General features: G+C 39.9%; 1 protein-coding gene across 1 annotated transcript in view; it reads left to right on the top strand.

Moving 5' to 3' along the window:
* Positions 1-22,201, top strand: part of LOC131448705 (protocadherin-15-like) — a 227,526-nt gene that overhangs the window by 39,761 nt on the left and 165,564 nt on the right. Inside the window, exons 3-4 of the mRNA XM_058621382.1 lie at positions 17,256-17,270; positions 18,464-18,529. Coding sequence (XP_058477365.1) covers positions 17,256-17,270; positions 18,464-18,529 — 81 coding nt within the window. The remainder of the gene's footprint in view (positions 1-17,255; positions 17,271-18,463; positions 18,530-22,201) is intronic.

The raw sequence follows: 22,201 nt of genomic DNA, 5'->3' as shown, positions 1-22,201 counted from the left end.
ACTCAGTTTGAAAAAAACACATTTTAATACAATATCATCTGTTATAAATATGTCTTGCATGTGTTTCAACAATGTTTCGTTTAAACGTTATTGATCACGGAAGTTCAAATCTGTGAATGACTTTCTAACTTATCTTAACTCCGGTAACAATGATTCCTTGCAATACCAGGCTTTGGAGAATATCTTTATAACTCACCCTAAAATGAAATTCAAAAATATAATTCAAAATAATAATTCATGGCCACAAATTATTATTTTGTGGCCCCATGTCATGTCTGGGGTTCCATAATCATCAAATCTATATTGCATTAGGCAGTTCCTTTAAGTGTATACTCACTTTTAAATTGAATTTGGTTGGCTTTTATGGCCTTAGAATTACATTTCCTTTCGTATTATTGAGGTCGCTATCATGTGCTGCCGTGTAGCTACACGAGCCTGAGAGGACAAACCAGCTGAAGTGTGTTTTGAAAGTGTCCTTTGTGGTATGTGAAGGCCACTGTAGTTCCCTGTCAATCTGCAGTCTCAGCTGCAGATAGATGTGACCGATTCTTACACACTGAACACTGAAACTGGATATTTTCCACAATGAAATACTTGTGTAATCTTATTTAGATGTTAAACATACTGCACGAGCATTTACATGTATAATGTCTCCAGGAGAAAAAACAGCTTTCAGTAGGTCGGACACTGTTAAGTTCTTTTTTTTGCCCATGAATTTAAATTTTAAATACAGTTTTACCTGTTACGCAATTAGATTTTTCTGAATATCAAGTCAATTAATTTGAACTGGTCAATAATAGATCACCCAGCCAATATGTCCATGTGGGCCAGGTTTGCCCATGGTTTCCATCCATGTTTGCCCACAAGGGCTTCCCAAATAGGGCTCATGTTACAGAGACCACATGGGACCTGCATAATTTGCCCACTTCAAGCTCAAGCCCTCTTAGCACCTACTACCCAGGTAGCATGGAAAAGGTTGTAAGTGGGCAAACACAGGTGGGGCCACCATGGAAAAACCCATTTGGGACCTATATTAGAGTTAAGAGTTAAAAAAGGGAGATTAACATACTCCAGGTTCCACAACTCAAGACCTGATGCAGGACTAATGTAGAGATTGATATGCGTAACTGAAGTTTAATTTCTATTTACAGAAAAACGTACCCATGTCACATATCTATTTAACAAAATGAGAGTCTAAACTGCTGTGTAAATGGTGAAGGTTAGGGTTTTATCACCAATGGTATAATCCTCATAAGCACAGTTTGTCTTCTCTCACCTCAGAATGAAAGAAGAATTTGCCATTTAATTTGACAACGGTAGCAGTTATTGGTGCGGAAATAGAGCAGTGGTATACAATGTTAAAAACGCCAAGATAAAAAAAAAAAAAAAATGAAGTGAAGTAATCACTGATGGGAAAAGCTCCACACAATACTCTTCTATTTTTTTTTTGCTCGATTTCTCTGAATTTTAATATTCCGTTTAACTCTTAGTCCTTGAGATTTATCTGGTTGGCATTTAGCTGACGGCAGCTGCAGCCGAAGGAGGATGTCTGAGTGTGGTGAGCAGAAGCTGAGCATATGCACACGAAGTGTGTCTGTAAATGTGCACATGTGCATTATTAGAGAATCCGTTGTCAGCGAATGTATACGATTGTAGACATGCCCTCCATTCAGATCTCACTGGGACCATCTGTCTCCTCTATTGTCCTCATGGTCCCTGTCCACCTGCTTTCAATCACACCTATAAAGCCGTGTTTCCTAAACTGCTGGCAGGGTGTCAACACTATTTGTTCTGGTGGATCTGCAAGAATAGTAGGTTCTAATAAGCCCTAGTCTCTAGTTGACAGACAATATTCAGTTTTCCAGTATTGCGTGAGTGTGCGCCTGTTTTTAATGAGCTCCAGTCCCGGGATGAGCAGTTGATTGTTGGCTGTTTGGACCCCCACTTGACATAAGCACCAGCACAGTGTGTTTTGATTAGCAGGGTCACAAAGTAAGAGACTTGTATTCATTTAGTGTTGGTTTCCCCAAGTGACAAGAGTTCCAGCATGATTTTTAATGAGCCTCCATCTCCGGCTGAGAGAGAGAGCACACAGTGTGTCCAATCAGCTTCCGGCTAAAACGCTAAGAACTCCTAACCTGTTTGTTTTCCTCTCTACTGACACATGACATGTGTGATAACGGATCAATATCATAATGTTACTGAAATCAGTGATAACATATAGATCATTGTAAGGGCTGGGTCGTAGTCACTGCGGAGAGCCACTTCTCTTCTCTTGCTTTTTAAATACCTGGAGGCAAATGGGTCTCATGCCAGATTTGTATTTGTTTATTTTTCATCTGTTTTTAACACGCTCTGTGTGGAGTTTACATGTTCTTACTGTGTGTGGTTTTCCTCCCACATGTCCAAAAACATGCAGAGGTTAATTGAACACTGAATTCAGTTAGTGTTGGCCCTGCGATGGACTGGCGGCCTGTCCAGGGTGTACCCCACCGTTCACCTTGTCAGTTAGTTGGGATTGGCACCAGCAGCTCCCATTTGGAGGATACAGCAATAGACAACAATGAATGAATGAATGAACGAACGAACAATCTTGTGGCCCTCAGCCTTGACTTTTTAACCACTGTTTGGGAAAACTGACATCATAGAAAATACTTTAATATAGACAGACAAGAAAATAAGAGAAGTAATGGCCTGGTCATTGATGATGATTTGTGCAGTGGTGTGAGGAGTCTCATCTGCAAGTTAACTTATCCAAAACAAAATACATCATTATTGATTTTCGAAGATATGATCATCATTAAAGCCCAAACCATAGAAACTTTAAAAAGTATAAAAAGGGGAAAACCATGTTGAATTCATGCTTTTATTGTATTATTCTTGTTTCTAATTGCTTGGTTCCAGAACTTGTCTCTTAAAAGGAAGAAATACTCATTATTTGGTCGAGTTGGCTCACCTTAACTTAGCAATCCTGTACCTAAAAGTCCATTTTAGATGAAGAATTGCACCCTCTGCTCACCGTTTTCTTTTATTTATTTATATATTCTTATTCTGGAGCTGGTTCGCAAGTTCTGTCATTTCCTTTACCATGACCTGTGACACTTTCATCTCACTCTTTCTTAGTTTCAGCCAAGGAAGATACATGGAACGCAACCATCATTACTTTATTTCAGTCTGAGCCCAAAATCTGCACTCAGAATGGTTGCTGTTCAAAGGGCTTATCCGATCATCAGTTCAGAAGATGATGGCTATATTTTCTTTTTTAACATGGATAATAGTGATTTCAGAACCAAGATGTAGATAATCTTTAGCATCTGTACCCTGCTGTGTATTTAAGGGTCTTTGCAGTGCTTAAGTAGCACTAGTTTTCACAGATGAGTTTGCATGTAAGGCGATGTTCATTTCTCCTTGTCTGATGCCTTCTTTGGAAGTAAATCCCTCAAGTTGCCTGAAGCTGGACGCTTTGAACTACGTTGTGCCATTTTGCTTTTCTCTACCGTGACTCAAAATGCCTGCTGTGTGCAGCTCGATACAACCTGTGTTTACTGTTTGTGCTCAACTGGAATTTTTGATCCCTTAATCAAGACACACAAATTTACTTAATTTAGTATTTGGGCTGACATTATGTGCCCTTTCCTTGCTACCTGGGTACTTAGTGGGCACTTATTTGGCGTGAGCTTGAAGTGGGCAAACACGGATGGGGCCAACATGGAAACCATGGACAAACCCACTTGGGAGCCATACTGTCAGCTGGAATATAACCCTTACATGGACATACTGGCTGTGAAATGGCCTGCATTTGGCACAGACTTATGTTTTGGTGAAATGGCACCTGTTCTCCTGCAATAGCTTGTGCAAGTCCCTACTCTGTCAGGGTATGATCCTGCAGGGACTGCCCACTGGTGATTGAATAATGAATCGGCTATCTTCCCTCTACTGATGTAAAGTTTTATCAGGATCATCCAAGCCCAATAGAGAAGAGTGCAATGCAAACCCCGAGGCTGAGGGAATTCTTGTATTTGACTGATCATGAATTCATTTGAAGCCCGCTATGTGTAGGTGGTGCTTCAGTGGCTGCTTTAATTAAATGTGACTTATCTGTGAATGTAAAGCAAGATCAGTGAGTGATGCTTGAGTTGCCATATATTGAGAGTGATGTGTCTATCTCTGTCTTCATGCTGCTCTTTTATTTAACCTTTATGCATATGAATGTTGATTTTGTGTGTGCTCTTGCAAGACAATGGAACTGTGTGTCTGTGTGAGTGTGGGGATTACTTGTCTGTACAATACTTTTTCATCCAGATACGACCAGATAGCCTCCTCTGTCTTTTTATCCGTTGCTCCTCTCACCGTGTCTTTCTCTGGCCTGCCAGCTTTCTGCATGTCGCACTAGAAAAAAAGAATAAATATCGGTTCATAGTGTGACTGTGGCTCTTTTCCAAAGCAATTTTGAGGTGTCACTGTGAATGAAATCACACTCACAGCTCTGTACAGCATCCTACATTAAGAGCAAGGCTGTGGATCAGGAGGTAGAACAGGTTGTCCACTAAAAGTGAAGTCGGTGGTTTTTCTCTGCATGCCAAAGTGTCCAAGATACCAGATAACCACACATTTTCTCCGGATACTGCCTAAAGTTCTCAGAGTGAAACTGTGACTGTAAGTAAAGTTGTCTCATTTGCAAGAGTGTCGATACCAAGTGAACCGTCTGACCAGAGGTGATGGCATGGGAACCTCTGCTTACTCTAAAATGTCATGAAATAAATATACTGTTGTTTTTACATTTCATTGTACGTTCAGAATCAGCTGTTTATCGCAGATTGTCAGACACAATTTTTGTCTGCGAGAGAGACGCTGATTTGATGAATGCGAAATAACTCCCAGGGAAGCTCAGTGTTTCTGGGAGTCAATGGAGCAGTGGGCAGGCACAGACGCTGGGCTGATGCGTGATGACTGTAGGAACTGTCTGAAAGTCAGAACGTGTGTGCGTGGGTTTTCTCTGGGGGTCTCAAGTTTCCTCCCACAGCCCGAAAACATGCAGATTTGGCAAACTGGACACTCTAAAATTGGCCGTGTGTGTCAGAGTGGATAGTTGTTTGTCTCTGTGTAGTCCTGTGATGGACTGGCGACCCCGCCTTTTGCCCTGTGTCAGCTGGGATTGGCACCAGCGCCCTCCGTGACTCATGTGGAGGATATAGATACACACAAATGTCCATAAGGCATTAGTTTGCACAATTTGAGACCAAAATGTGCAATTCAAGCTGTGGCCTGCATTATGTTTGTGTGTGTTTGTCCTTTTGTAACATTTTTCTTTTCTAATGCTTATTGTGTCAGCTTTATTTAATCATATACATTTTATTTATTATTTATTTATCTATCAGTAGTTTTTGTAATTGTAAGCACATTATGTTTGTATGGCACTGTCAGGATTCAATCCAATATCGCTGTATAGCTTGAATGTGCAATGACAACAAAGGTTTTCAATTTCAAAGGTTTTCACATTCAATTTGGGAGATTTGTTTCAGGTTTTTTGGGGGGTTTCATTCTGATGCGCTTTTATCAGAAAATCCATGAAATGTCTGTCAGGCAGGACAGACATTTCATGACTTATAAAATGGGTCCTCCATCATTTTGGTACCAGTGACCCCCAATCGTTTGAACATAGCTTTGTTCAAATGTTTACATTGAAAACCCTAACCCATCTGTAGTTTGAGATGTAGTTTAGTGTAAGTAATAAGGTCGTTTTGGTTAAGAAAATACACTAATTTAAAACCATAATTTTTTATTTTTTTTTTTTATGAATATAGTTTTGCGTAATTAATGTTGCATTATTCAGCTGTCCGTGTAGTCTTTTGTTTAACTCCAAGGCTGAAATAATGACATGTGCTTTAGTGAAAATGACCATGTTGATTTAAAAAGCACCTTTTCCTTTCTTGTGAACACTTTAAAAAGATATTTTTTAATGTGGAAATAAACAATATTTTACTGCACTGCACCATCCTTCATCCCTTAATGTGAAAATGCAGTGTTGCGGAATTCGTGATTGTGTTGACATAGTGAGTCACACAAGTTATATTTATGTGACATTTTCTTTGTGATCCAGCGCTCACACAAGAGTGGACTGGAATATGACTAACCCTTCATGAGAACTGTGATGGATAGTGTGAAGGTATTGGGGCCACACTGGCATCAAGCCTACACCTCTTGCATTGATTGTCTAACAGTTGTCACAGATCTTTCCAGCAGTCTAGACCAAATGATATTTTCACCCCTTTCATTTAAAAACCTGACGTTACAGAGCGTGAATCACTGCTGACGTCTCTCTCTGCATTTCAGATGATGAAAAACAAAACCTCAGAAAGTATGAGCCACTTGATGACACCTATTACTAGAGATGGAGTAAATTTCTGTCTCATATATGCTCGGGATTGCCCACTTCTTTCTCCGTCATCTCTGCCTTCATCTCATCAGCTCTCGTCACCCCCCTCTTATACCTCCATCTCTGAATCACACTGTTTTTTCTGTAGATTGGTATATCTTTGCCTATTTCTCTTTACCCATCTCATATTGATCCCTATTTTTTCTTCTCCGTGCTGCTGCTGACATCTGATGCTTTGGCTATACACCTTTTACCCGCACCAACTCCTGAGGCACATACACACATGCATCTCTATAGTTGGGATGTGACGTGCAGTTGTAATGTGTTTTCTAGCCTGTTACACTACCTTTAACTATCTCAGCAAAATACCTTTAGCCCCAACCCTTATGACTGCTCACACTGGACGCTTAAGTACCCGGAAGTGTTGCTCTGCTTCCATTTGGTGCTCATGTCAATTGTTCGTTCCCCAGTTGCCATGTTTAAGTGCTCATAATCACCCACAATCTGCAAGCAAATTTGGCAAGAAAATGCGTTCAAACATATCGTAAAAACATCTTGAAAATGTATATACTGTATATTACCTTGATATCCTTATGTTCTCCGATTTAATTGCTCCCTCTCCCACCATCCACTATATACAAACATTGCCTAAACTGTTTTTCCAACAGCTTTTACATTCAATTAACTTTCAGAGTGCACTTTGTTCTTTTATAATAAGGGAGAAATGAGCAGACATGCAGCAGTGCAGTAGAGAGAGAATGAATGAAGAATTATCTTTATGGGTACTGGCATGTACAGCAGACTAGGGCAGTTTGAGTACAACACAAGTTTATGCACACAATTTTAACCAGCACAATGCTTCAGAGCATGTTCACATCCAATTTGGCCTTGGTGTTACCCTAAAACTAATAACTGCTAAACCTTAATCTAAGTCTTAACCCTATTAATAGCCCTTTGGAGTTGTGAGGACTCAAAGAAATAAGCATTGATGTACTTTTACTCACACACGTCATGTTTTTTTTAATTGGATTATTGTGTCTTTTTTAATTATCTAACATTTCCAGTTAATTCTCATTGAGCTCTTCCAAATAGAAATATTCAAAGTATATATGTAATATGTAATACGTCAAAGTTTCTGGAAATTTGCCTGGAATTTCCCACCCCATTGTAACCCTAATCTTAACTATAACCTGTTAATGTATAACATTAACCTCACCACAATTCACCTCTGATGTCTAACCTAAACCAGAACCTCAGAAATGAGGTTACGCCTCATCAAGGCTTTACTTCCCTTGTGGACGACTGGTCCTGATGATGTTTATACCAGTAAAGGTTCTGAGGAGGTGACAAGAACAAGCACACACAAAAAAATCACACTAGAAGACACACACCCAGGGTCAATGATGTGGGAATAACCACTTTGTCATTGTTCTGGCTCATCCATTCTCCCGACTCTCACTCTTTCCTCCCCATCTCCGACTCCGGTCTGTTTGCGGCTGTTTTGTGGTTGAACATGGATGAACATGGCTGACAGTGGTAATCTGTCAGTAGTTGGTCTCAGGATACATGGTGGGAATTCACACAATACAAACAAGCCATGTGTTCTTATGATGGAGAGTATGATGCAGTCAACATGTGCGGAGAGTGTGTGTTCCTGTATGTTTGCTTGTGTAAAACCTGGTCCTAATAAGACAGAACTTCATTTCTAAGGAACTGGTTAGGTTTACGGCTAAGATTTTGATTGTGGTTAGGGTTTGGTGAAGGTTTTGGATACTGCTTTGTTTTGGCTGTCCACATAAATGGAAATTAGGGCACTGTCCTAACAGGAATAGCTGTACCAGCCGATGTGTGTGTGTGTGTGTGTGCACAGACTGGACAACAATCCCTTTCCTCCAGGGATGCATCAATCTAACACAAGGTCACACTGTCTCTCTTACACAATCCTCTCCTCTCCTCTTTCAATCTGTCCTCCTCCACGAACACTCCTCTCCCTCTCACCTCTCCATTCCCGTTAAATTTTCTTCCCTCTCCTCTCCAATGTAGTCCCTTCCTCTGCTCCTACACTGTGTTCTCCATGGATGAATGGATCAGGACTTGGGAAAGGAGGGATAAATGAATGGATGATGGATGAAAGGCTGGACGGTTGGATAGGGTAGGCAGGGCGGAGAGGAATTGGACCCCGGGGAGAGGTGGAGATCGGGGGTTCCTGCTGATGGAAGCTTAAAAAGGACATGACACATAAGAACTTTTCCAAGCGAAGAAAAAAAGGGAAAAAACAGCCATTCCTGTGTTTCTACTCCCTGTAATTTCAAAGACACATAAGGTTACAGCCAGTGCAGAAATGATTAGAGTGGCTGTTTGTTCAAACATTTCAATTTACAGTCTAATTAATATGCTTTTAAAACCATCTCTTAAGAGTTTTTGTGCATATTAATTTTATCAAAAGAGTCCAGTATGCTATTAACTTACGAAGCCTGTGGAGTCTTATCATTGGACACAACCTTAAACAGACTCTATAAGCTCCACACAAGTAAGATATTTCTGCGTTATCTCCCAGAAAACAAGATCACCATGTGAATGTGACGTGTTGGCAAATGCATAGGGTTTGTATGTCTGAAATGATGTGGCTCTAGGGCTCCCGTGTTAATTCTTTTTTTAATTATTCATAGTGCACTCATTTTTCATCGATACCCTGGCAATAAGCGTTGTAAAACATGAATACCTTTTAATGAATTGTCAAACTATAAACAACGACCCTCTTAACTTGACACTATGATGCAATGAATACAGGCTCCACTGTTTCCCTGCTGTGCTGTTAAACGGCTCCTGCTTGTTTTCCTGATTACAGGTGTATGCGGTGGAAATGAGCAATAAAACACACACACACATAATTACATAAAATAAAAATCCCAGCCGTCTTGACAGAACCCGGACCCAAAACTGATGAGGCTGTCGTTTCAAATAAGCCATTTGTCTCGCTTCTGTGATCAGATGTTCAGGCGAGGAGAGGGTGCATCATGTTCCTCAAGACTCATTTACTCTTTAAGTGAGAACATATTTAGTCGTGGTGAGCACAATTACACCATCAAATTAAAGAAGCACTAGTGTGTTTTTATGCTGCAATCTGTGTTTTTAGTGGACCCTTTACTGTATCTTTTCCTAGTCCTCAGCAGGTGCTTTTTGAGCCCAAACCTAATCATGTTGTTAATCAGGACACGTCGCCCATCATCCTCATATCCTTACTGATACCAAAGGCACCACGGATGGTTAACAGGGTGTCACATTGATATGCACGTCTGTGGGTATGTAATCAAGTAACATAGAGAGACATACAATCTTTCGCTGAAAAAGAAGCCTTTTTCAGAATTCTAATCAACACACACGTCTCCTTAAATGACATTCATTTGGCTTCATAACTAGAGTGTGGCCAAATATAATTCCAGCATACACTGGGTTTTTCCCATTCACAATCAAGACGCCAGGCAACTTAGCTGAACATCCATTTAACAACAGATGGTCACACAAGCAAAACGCAGTCAAGTGCAACTTCAAACCACACGGGCATCATTTTTGCACAATATGGCATGGTAAAAAAACGAAGATTTAGAAGCTTCACAAGAAAATGCAATGATGCAATGTCAAGTAGAAAGTACTTTTTAAAGATTTTAACATTGTTGTATAATATGTATCTCAGCCCTATCGCCATTTAACCTGGTGGGGAGCTGAACTGGCAACCCTCCATTATAAGCCAAGTTTCTATGGGGCTGCCCCCTGGCCAAATGAGTTTATTAAAAATTTAAATTATTGTTGAGGTTTTTTGAAGTGTGCCTGTATGAGTTATTAACACTTAGTCAGCACTGACTGTTCCGTGAACAACCTCTGTGCCAAGACCTACTATAAACCAGGCAGCCTCCCACTCATTGAAAAAAAATGGCAGGTGGGGACAGAAGGAAAATCAGAATATGGTCGCTTAATGAAAGGCTCACCTAATGGAAATCTACTTTGCCTCAAGTCTTTGATATCTTAAGAATTCCTTTTGCTGCTTTATCTCAATTTGAGAACTTCTTTTCTGACTGGAAACTGAGGTTTGTGTCATTTTCCCACACCAAAGTCCATAGAGAAAATCAGCACTTTTAGCTGACATGGACACAGCAGCTGCTGGTCTACTGCTGCCTCATTTGGTAAGTTTGTGTCACTGAGGTGAATCCGAACAAACGATTTCAAACACAGATGTCTCAAAATAATACACACAAACATACTGATGCAAGCAGCTGTGACTCAAAAGCTCCTGTGTGCCGTGATGTAAAATTGCTGATTTTCTCCTTGGGATTTGGTACAGGGAGCGAGTGGCTTACAAAGCAACCTCAAACTTTAGTTTGCATTTAGAAAACTCTGTCTACTGGTGAGATACAATTGCAAACACATTCTTGTGTAGATTTTATTAAAAATCAGTCTTTCCTTGTGTCCTCGTGGGTTCCAGTGTTTTCGGTAAAACCACACGTCCATGTTTCAGGCTGGTTCTCGGCACAAGGGTTTCCCCCCCACACACACACACACACACACACTGCAACATTGTCCAGCTGCCCTCACTGAGTCACTGTCTCTTCATGTATATTTCATGGTAACTCTAGCATGTGTGAGTGTGTCATTGCAGCCAGGTGGATGAGCTTCATTGGGTCAAGTGGTGTGAATGTGCACACGGGGGTTGTGACATGAAGCTCCTGAGCAGCATGCGTGGCATGTGTTTGTGTCATGGAGACAGTTGCTAAGCCGTCTGCTGTTTGTACGCATGAACAACAGCTGTCTCTAACAACCTCTGGCCTTGTTGTGACTCCTGAGATACTGCTGTGGTCTTAAGTTACACTTCGTCTTCCTCTCTGTTCTTCCGTGGTCTTCTTTGCTGTTAAAGGAGAGCATTTTTTTCTTTTCTGCCACATTTTGGCGACCTGTACATGGCCACTCCTCCTGCCAGTTGTATATAGAACGAAGGTGAATAGTAAATAAAGAGGATATTGATTGAGGCACATCAGGTTTCAATAAAAATGCCTTTGATGGACGATAAATCTGGAAAGGACTGTGCTTTACTCATTGTTTGTCTGCGATATTGTCTGAACGGAGAGCTCTATTTAAAAGTTTCAACTTTTATTAAATGCACTCTCACACCTTGAACGCTTCACTCCCCCCTTCCCATCGCTCCCTGTGGAGCTTTTCATCAGCTTGACTGAAACCTGGCATTATATGGATTTATTCACTTGTACATGCACAAAGTCATTTCATTGACATTTTCTTTTTTTTTTTTTTGAGAATTCTTGGGTGAGGTGTGCACAAGTGCAGGCTCAGTGGAGAAAAATGTGAATGCATGGTGAGAGACGACCGTATGAGGGCGAGTGCAAGTACACACTTGAGGGACATGAGTACCTGAAACCAAGGGAAGACAAACAAGGAGCTGTTTGGATTTCTCAAACCAACAAGTGTTGGTGTACGTACAAGCAGAGATCCTAGATTTACTTTTAGAGTCTTCGTAATGGAAGACCCAGGTCACGTATCAATGAACAGTCTAGATCAGTGACATCTGTAAGAATATAGAGCTATTTATCACATGAGTTAAATTAAGTATATCTCTTACAGCAGCTTTAACGTTCATGAAGACGAGAGGGTGTGCTCTTTTATTTGGAACATGCTGTCAGAATGTATGATTAACTTGTTAGTTCGACTGTTCTGCAGTTACACAGACCCAATTACGAAGATTACAATTTAACATAGTGCACGCAATTTCTTCAAATTCACCACAGACACACGAGACCAGGCTCGGAAATTAGCATTTCATGAATTCATGGTTTTTCGCCCGAGCTCATTTCATTTCCCAATCTCACCTTTTTCATCTGTCGCTTTGCATTAAATGTCCTGACGTCTTTGCCGTTTCTTCCCATTCAATGTTTAATATTTGAGGAGGGGTGTGTGTGTGGGGGCACGCCGACAGCTGGAGAGGGGGAGGCAGATGAGGTGAGACAGAGAAGGAAGGAAACCCAGAGACGGAGCTGCACCGTGGAGAACAAATGGCTGATTAGTAATAGATGAGGGGCCTCAGCTTACACTATAGGATGAAAAGGCAGCCATGCAGGGGATACACATCTGTCATCTGATGCACACACACAGACACAGTCCAGCCTTGTGTGTGATGTAACTAGTGACTCTTGTTCCGTGGTTCATGCGTCCATGAAAATACCTGGTTGTTTCCTTTTTTTTTGTCTGTGTGAACTCAAGCATTCCACAACTCAACAGTATACTCAATTAAAACTTGAATATTGATGCGATAATGTGAGTTAGTTCATGCTTTTTAAAGAGTGGTTATATAAGACGACGCCCCCTGTGTGCCCCCTTCATAGAAACAGCATGAGACAGAATTCTGCTCTCTCTGCAAACATGGCCTTTAGTGCAAGCTATCTGACAAATTATTTATTCATCAATATTTTTACTGACTACAGATTTGTAAAACTCTCTTTCTCCTGCACAAAAGTTGAGTGTGAGTTCAGTGTGAGTTGGTTGTCTGAGGTACTGACACATGGTCTGTGCTGTGTGAGACCCCTGTGCCAAGAACCTAGCAACCCGTGCAAGACAGATAGGCTTGCTCTCACTGAAGACATACCTACCAGTCGGGACACAAGGGACAAAAACACCTAACAAAAGGCTTTGCTAATAAAATCTCTGCTTAAGTCTACGATACTTTAAGGCTTATGATATTTTATCTTACTGTTAGTTTGGCATTTTTGATTTTTGTTTTTGTAAACCACAAGTCCATATAGTAAATCTAAACTTTGCTGGTCTATACTGCTGCTTCTGTTAGTAAGTTTGTGTCACTTAGACAAATCTTTCATCCATTTTATTCATTGTCTACCACTTTATCCACTTGAGGGTTGTTGGGGTCGCTGGAGCCAACCCCAGCTGAGAAGGCAGGGTACACCCTGGAGAGGTTATTAGTCCATTGCAAACCTACAGAGACAAAAGACCATTCACTGTCACACTCACACCTATGGTCATTTCAGAGTGTCAGTGTCCAATTGGGAGGCAGTGGGAGGAAAGCCAGTCTACCCACACACACACAGGGGGAGAACCTCAATACAGAAAGGCCCTCAATCGGACTGGGTTGTAAACCTGGGTCTTTTTGCGGTAAGGCAACAATGCTAGCCACTGCTCTCCCCCCGTGTGGCCCATCTCAGACAAATCAGAACATAGGTTTTTAAACACCACAATCGCAAAATAACACATTTCAACTTACTGATGAAGGCAGCAGTGGATGATGAACTTGTGTGCCATGATGTTACATTCATGATTTTCACTATGGACCTAAGTGTGCATGAGTGAGTCATTTCCAAATACCCTTTTCCTGGAAATGGCTGTCAAAGAGCAAGATACAATGGCAAACATTCTTACACTGACACTTGTCTGTATTAGATTAGTCGAGGTTTATATAGGTGGCTAAAATCTGTTTCTCCTTTTGTCCTTGTATGTTGGCAGCCATGTTTTTGGTGTGCATGATTGCTTGGTTTCTAGGGGAAGGTTTTGGTTCAGTATAGGCATAAAACGCAGGCTGGTTAAGGTTTGAAAAAGATCATGGTTTTTCATGTCATTCACATCATCAGATTGTCCTAATAACACCACAACAATCCTCGATACCCCTTTCAACCATTGTTGTTGAATTGGTCTTGAACTGTGGTCTCTTGCTGACCAGACACGTTGCTTACCCGTCCTCCTTCCAGTATGACTACTTGGGAATCACGTCACTTTTTATGTTGTGTTAAAAATAAAGATACTATGTGTCGCTTTAAAGCAGTGTTCTCAAAGGTGCGGCCCGGGGGCCACATGTGGCCCTCCAATCGATTTCATGTGGCCCTCCAAACAATATCAAGTTGTAACGAGTCATTTTTATATGTTTTTAGTAATTTATTAATTTTGCATCATAAATATGTTTTTTTTATTGTTGCATATTAAAACAAGCACTTATATTTTGAAATTATCCAATCCAATCCAACTTTATTTGTAAAGCACTTTAAAACCAACAAAGTGGACCAAAGTGCTGTACAGAATAATGGATAAAAGACAGAAGAAGTAAAAGACATAAAAGCTCACACGAAGCAACAGAGTACATATAAAAAAAGGAATTAATATGGCCTATTGATATATAATTTAGAGCTCATATCGTCCACTGCAACTATTGCTTTTCCCAAAAAAGTTGGGCTTTTTTTTTTTTACTTGACTGGCCCCCGACTGACCAGACGAGACAGTCATTGGCCCATAGGTCATTTGAGTTTGAGACCCCTGCTTTACAGACACACAAGGTATCCTTCTGCATCAGGCTTTCAATAGACTCCAATATAAACCCACTAGCGGCGCACGCAGGCGCTAAAATGAAAGTCAGAGTGTGAGGTTGGGGTTAGGGACCAGGATCGGACTGAGGTTAAGGTTCAGGCCAAGAAAAGGACTGAGATTATGGTTAGACTTAGAGGATATCCTCTCACACTGTGAACTGAGTGTCTTTCAGATACAGAAGGATACCTTTTGCGCCTGTAAGGCAATGCTGAGGGACAATAACAGAGTGGCGGTATGTAACACTCTCGGAATGAGAACAGGTTGGAAAAATTAGTTCCAATAAAATGTGATGACTACGTAGTTATGTTGTAGGAATGCACTAATAAAATGAATAAAATGGATCCGGCTCTAATGTCAAGCCCTGCATCAGCAAACTTATATAAGCTCAGGAAACATTCTTTGCTTCCTTGTCACCATGACACATTGTAAAACTAATTCAGAGACCTTAACGGTTTAATGTGTTTTCTGGGACATTCAATAGCACCCCCCCGTCCCACTCCAGCAAGAAACAATAGCAATGAATGCAACGATAATGTATGGTATCTCATGGTTATAAAGCTTAATCATGAAGGGGGTAGAGAGTAAAGGGGAGGGAGGAAGAGAGTGTGATCATTGTTCCATGAAGTCTATTTTCTAGGTGAGCAGATATCTGTCTTCCAGTCTCCCTGTGAGATTTTTCCCAACCCATCCTCAGGAGCTGTACAGTAATGTCACCCCATCTGCTTGAACGTGGGTGTTCTTATACTCTGGTATTCTCAAGATGAGCACACATATTGAATAAAGGACAATCCTTAAATGCTGTTGCTTTATTTGCTCTTTTCAATGAATGGCATCATTTTAAGCCTCCAGCTCAGAACAAACTGATTTTTTATACACATGGTGATTCAGTTAATGTGGTGGTGGAAAAGCTTAGGAAGATTAATTTTAATGCGTGTGTACTGTACACGCTTACACACACACACACACACACACACACACACACATCACAAGACGTTTCTTATTTGCTTGTATTATTTCCATCTTTCTGAAACGTCAGGCTTGTGTACTACATTTCATTTTTCCCAGAAGGTTAAAGAAAGTTCAAAGATTCAAATGGTGTTACTCTTGAAATCTGTGTTTACTAATTTGGGATTTGTGGGTAATGTGAGAGACATGGGTAGAATGGCATCTGGCTTTTGTGACACTGTGTCAAGCTAATTTTTCCATCCATCCATCTATCCATTCTTTTTACCACATTATCCTCCACATGAGGGTCTTGGTTGGAGCTGGAGCCCAGCTTACGTAGAACGAAAGGCGGGGTACACCCTCGACCAGGTCGCCAGTCCTAATTTTTCCTTTGAGTTTAAATATTCCACCTTACAGAGGGGCGTATGAGGTACTTGTCAAAAATTGCATATAGACATAGGTAGGTATGCTGGTCTTCTGGTTTTAAAAGTGAAGTCCAGGAAGTAGGACCGAAATAGCTGTTATCCATTAGAAGAGCGGTTTGATTCAAGCCAATTTCTCACTTTATTTTTAATGTCAGTAAACATTTCCGGGCAAGTTAATGTTGATAATTTTAATTCTAATTTAGAAAAAAAAAATACATTACATTATGGCACAATACAGTATATCTGGTATCGTCCAATAGTTGCCCGGTTGCAGGTGATGTCTGTGACCTGTCACGGTGCAAGTCATGGCTGCCGAATGTGAGCTTGTTTTGCAGTTGGAAGGCTTTGTCCATTTTTCTATACCTGTATGGTACTTGTACTGTATATATGGTCTATGGAGAGTCAGTGTGTGACATGCTGTGCACAGCATTAAGTCAGATAGGGAACTGAAACATGATTTATGCTTTGTTTTAATGTGAATGGGGGTAGCAGAGAACATTTATTTTGAAGGCTTGTATATGTGCTTGTATATGTCGGAACTTGGTGAGGAAAATATTTTGTCATAAAAAATCACAAGTGCAAATATTATAGAAAAATATCATACACAAATTCTATTTTTTATTTTTGGTCGGAAACACATTTTCATTGCTGTCCCTGGTCACTTACAACTCCTGTTTTCCAATCAACCTAAAAAAGACACTGGATTGCTGTTTTCATTAGCCCAGGTGCTCGGTCAGCTCGACAGAGGCCACCATGTATTTACAGTAGTCCACAATGGACAAACGAAGCTAATCTTTTGAGGTTTGATGTTAACTGAAGGCTACATAGATTCTCCTATTCACACAGGAAGGGTGAGGCGAATGATATTCACCTATACAACCCCGCCGTAAGATCTGCATCATCTCTCATCTCTGCAGTTCATTTTGTGGATTTTGTGCAATTGGCATCACATGACACAAAATGTGTGCAAAATATTAGTGAACACACTAATATCTTGCTAACCTTTTTCTACAAAGGCTAATTCTTATCTTTCATGATTTTTTTCCTCTGCTTTTTCCCTTCTTCCTTTACTCCCTTGGGTGCCACCTTCCCTTTCCTCCTTCCCTCCTTCCTGATGGGATGTGGCTGTTTCTCTTTGGCAGATTGGCAATATGAGGGTAAGGACCCTTTTCATTTTTCCTGCTCCGTTCGCTGTGTGTTCAGTCACTGTGTTAGTTGTATTAACCCCAGCTAACCCCGCAGAGATGGCTGTACAGCGTCAGCCAAGCCTATCCTTTATTTATCCCCACATATGTGTCATCCTTGTAATATCTCAGCCACGGTTTTTACTTTATTATTTCACCTTTTTTTTTATTATTATTATCATTTTCATTTTACCTTTAAAGAGTCCCATCCATCATGATTGTGTTGTGTTGGACACTGCTTCCATCATGTCATCCCTCAACCCCCAGTGCCTTTAACCCCACTCCTCCAGTTTTCTCCATCATTTCTTTCAAAATATTTGATTGTGTGTGTGTCGTGTCTATTTCCATTTCAAGTTGGGAGAGTGATTTTAAAGGAGAAAGTTGTTTGTGGCACCGCAGAAATTTTTATTTTTATTTTTTATTTTTTTAAATAAAGACTGGTTTACTGAACAGTCAATGGCTTTGTTTTTTTTATTTTCCAAAAGTACTCAATAGTGCTAATACATTTAAAAGGTACATTTTATGTATAAAAGTAATATATTTTCTCACATAAAGAATAAAACAATTAAACAAACAATTCTATATGTATTTGTTAATTGCGAACATTCAGATAATACTGTTTTAAGCGAGCATGTTTCATGCGTTACTAGCGACACACTTGTCTTCATCTGTTTTCATGACAGTTGACTGTGAACCTGCTGCTAACATTAGCACTTTAAGATTAGGTTAAGTTTTTCCCTCCAAAATTCAAATCTCTGAAGGAGTTTGTGTTATATGTCATATGTGGAAGAGGGAGGCATCTTGCTGCTATATTAGCTTTAGTTAGCTGAGCTTCTCACTCCCGGTCACAGTAGTGCAGGCTTGTGCTGCTAATAGGCCCCACTCACAAAGTCAATCAGATGTAATTGTAGTAGTATCCTTCAATTTCTTTCCTAAATTTAGCTTATCCAGGACCTGCTTTCCATAATTTCTTTGAGCAAAAATAAATGATTGTTACAAAAAAAGAAAGTAAACTGTAGAGAAAAGAGTGAAGCGTCTGCCATTATATGCCTTCATCAAGTAATGTCTCCCTTTACAACTGAGTTTATAACTTCAAACTTTTATAAAGATCTTGAAGTCCTAGAATGTGTCTGTGCTAACCATTCTTTTCTTTCTATTCCTCGCAGAATGTAAACTTTCTCGATCGGGTCCTCCTGCTACCATTGTTGCCATAGATGAAGAGAGCCCCAATGGTAAGTTTTTATCTGTTTTAATGCTTTTTTCCTTAACTTCCTTCTCTCTGGATTGGAGCATTTGTGTCAGGCCCAACATAATGGCCCTACATCACTGAGCATGAGCACAAAACGTTGTCTCGATTTAAAAAAAAAAGGATTTGCACGTGTTACAAAATGTAGCCATTCACAGGGCAGCTAGCTGTAAGAAATCGTTTTGACATTTTGGGAAATTTGCTTATTTGCTCTCTTGCTGTGAGTTGGCTTGAAAGGTCATTACTGTCCTTTCTTTGTCTAAATGTGAGGCCACAGCTGGATGTTAGCTTATCTTGCCATAAAGAATAGGGAAGTACATTTGGGGGGGGGGGGGGGGGGCAGCTAACCCTGGGTGCTTCTCTGATAGGAAGTGACAACACTAAACCACAATTAGTCCCAATCATGCCACCCTGTAGACTTTTTATTATTGTTTTTGAAATTTTACAGATTAAACAAGTGAATTAATTAGATAGTTTTAGACATTTTGCTGGTCAGAATTTGTTTTCCATGAAGAATAAGTTGTTTTTATTGAATAAAACTTTATATACAGGTTTCATGTCCAGATTTTATCTGGAGAGAGAGCCGGTTAACAGTCACACGTGTCCCTGGATCCATGCAATAACTACCCTACACAACCAGTGTCAGGCTTTAGATATGTAAGCAAACAAACAAAGCCCAAAGAAACAGTTACCGTTGTATATATATAATTGCTGATAAAATACAGGCACAGTTTCAAATACTGCTACTCAAATGCCCAGAAATTACTAAAATGTGGTCTAAACAGATAAAACACATTTAGAAATTGCAAATCCTCCATTTCTAGTAGTAATAAGTAAGTATTTTATCATATGTGATCACTTGAGAAGTGCAATGTCCCCATGTAATGTGCAAGGTGCCCTCCTCACCCAACGTTGTAAAATTACAACAAAGACATAACAAGCTGATAATATAATTTGATGCATTCATTCCATAATAAGTTAGTATTTACCAGTTCTGGACAGGGTTAATGCACAAAAACAGGTGTAAATGTAATCAGGTTAAAGATCAGTGCATTTAGTGTACACTAGCCTAAATGCACTTATCTTAACCTGATTACATTTACACCTTAATATTTCCCCGTACAATTCACACTCTGAGATCCACCTGTGATCTGATTTATCCATCCAGACTCATTTAAGTGCACTATAACAAAAAAGGTTTGATTAAAATGCTAAATAAAAATAGTAACTGTACATTTTTTTTGTAATAAAAAGCTAAAATAAGGCTTTTATGTTAACACTGATTAAAAAATGCATACCAACACACAAACCATTCATAATTGCTAAATTAGGATAAATGGAAGGCTGTGAGTGAGACTACATGAAGAGCTGTTTTGGGAGCCGTAAGAGCCTGCTCTTCTATGGGAGCCGAGCCAAAAGAACCAAATCTTTGAAAAGAGCCAGACTTCCTATCACTAATGATAATGAGATTTCCTTGGAAGGAATAACACAGCCTGAGATATGTCGCTGATTACCAACAACATTGACTTTTTGTTTTCATTATAATCAATCCTATGCAGTGCTGAATATTAAGGATCGCTACAAACGTTAATGCTAATGGACAGAAGTGTTGTAAACATCTTCAGAAGGAGTATACATACTGTAGAAGACATTAATGTGGTCACCGGGATCTCATATAACCTAACCCACATGCACTGCAGAGTCATTTGCCCTGGGCTCGAATGTAGAACACACACATTTTAGCAAGGTAGCAACTACATTTTAAGCTTTCCGTTTCATTGACGTTTTCGCGTCTAGTTGCTACCAACTCGATGTGTTTTGGATAACTGTGACCTGGATGAATGAGAATCTATACCTTGGACATCTGGGATTCAATATGTTTTTGACCAGTGGCAAGTGGGATATGAGAAGGTCCGGTCACCGTTAGACCTCAGCAGAGTTTTAGGAATGACATGCAAGGCTTTCATTGAGGACCATAGCTTATGAACAGGCACATATGGTGTTAAAGGATCCAAATTGTGTTTAGGTCCATCAGTGAAGTGGAGCTGAAATGCCAATAATGTACTGTAATCTAATTAATAACAAGGTTAAATAAATGATCAGATGGTACAGCTGACAAACATCTGACAAAGCAAAAAAAGCTGCCAAAGGTTTCATAAAACCTTTTCGTCCGAGCACCAAAGGGAATATCCTTAGTGTCTTTTATTAATTAAATGATTAATTAAATAAGATAATTAGTGGCTCCTGGTTTCATGGCTGTGCAGTTTAGACTGAATGGAGTAATATAAGCAAACACACCATCAGAGTCTGTGTTTGTGCATATTTGTTGTCAAGTACAGAGAGTGGAATCACATTTTAATTGACAAGTTTATTTCTTACTTTAAGCCCAAGTAAATTAAGGCGTATGTTGGCTCGGAGAAAAGACACTAAATCTTATATGGGGGAAGGTGAAATGTAAACACTCAGACAAGTCGCTGTGTATGTAGTTAAATTATCCTCAGCGTTTCCATTGCTGTATACTGGCAGGGCGACCTGTCATAATGTTTGCCATGTCGGCTTTTCAACAAGGCTTTAAATCGTGAGACATGATCACAGTAATCCTAACTGACATAAAAAGAGATTAGCAGAGCGACACCAGACATGGAGGAGAGCAGTGCCTTCCATCTACTTTAGCTGGCATGTCTGCGTCTGTTGCTGACAGCTTAATGTGTAACATAAAGCTATCCATCCCTATTTAGTTTTAATATTCTTCTTTTTTTCCTGTGTATGCATACAATCACAACAGTAATTATACTTTTTTTTTCAATAACTATAAATTGTTGAGCTCATTTGAAACTGGCGTAATGCATTTTTCTGTTTATTAAATATTTCATCTGTTCATAGTAACTTTGTAATTAATCACAAATCAATCACTCAGTGGTTAATTAATGGCAGAGTGGACAATTGTACTTGTTTTGTCTGAGTCAACAACCTGAATAACAGCCAAACGCAAGTGAGTGCAATAACTGAAGACACAGCAACCCGGTGTTGTATCAGCAAATGTTACCATCAGAATATCCGACCACCTAAACCTAAAGTCTCAAATTCTTTACCAACAGCAGGATTATATTTTACAGTACTCACAAGACCAAAAAACGAATCTTGTGCCGCGAATGTCACCGAAAGCAGACGCACTTTTCCAAGCCGATTGCTGCCTGTGCCAGTGTTTACCAAACCCAAGTTGAATTTTTTCTTGCCTAAACCAAACCAAAGAGCTTCAAAATAACTTTATAACTTCCAATATTGACAGAGCAATGTCTGGATTTCACCACATTGTTCTTTTTTCTATTGTTTCAAAGCCCACAGGCAGGAAATGTGGTTGGCGGCCTAGTGCCAGGCCTAGTTTTGGGTCCATTTTCCATTTGAACATGTACATGCAAAAATAATTTGACTCCCAACTGCATTATCTGGGTGTGTTAACTTTAATAAATTCAGTTCACTACAATCTCAGTTGGATTAACATGTTTCCATGAGTGTGCTGTTTTTGCATCAGTACTGTGCCGTATATACAAGTGTACATTTGTGTGCCTGTTTGAGCACCAGTCTCCCTTACAGCATTGTTGAAGAATAATTTAGCATTGGAATGGCTTGTTTTTGCATAATGCCATGAATCGCTCTG

The sequence above is a fragment of the Solea solea genome, chromosome 21 (genome assembly GCF_958295425.1).
Source record: "Solea solea chromosome 21, fSolSol10.1, whole genome shotgun sequence".
NCBI lineage: Eukaryota > Metazoa > Chordata > Actinopteri > Pleuronectiformes > Soleidae > Solea > Solea solea.
This window is presented reverse-complemented; position numbering and strand designations above follow the sequence as displayed.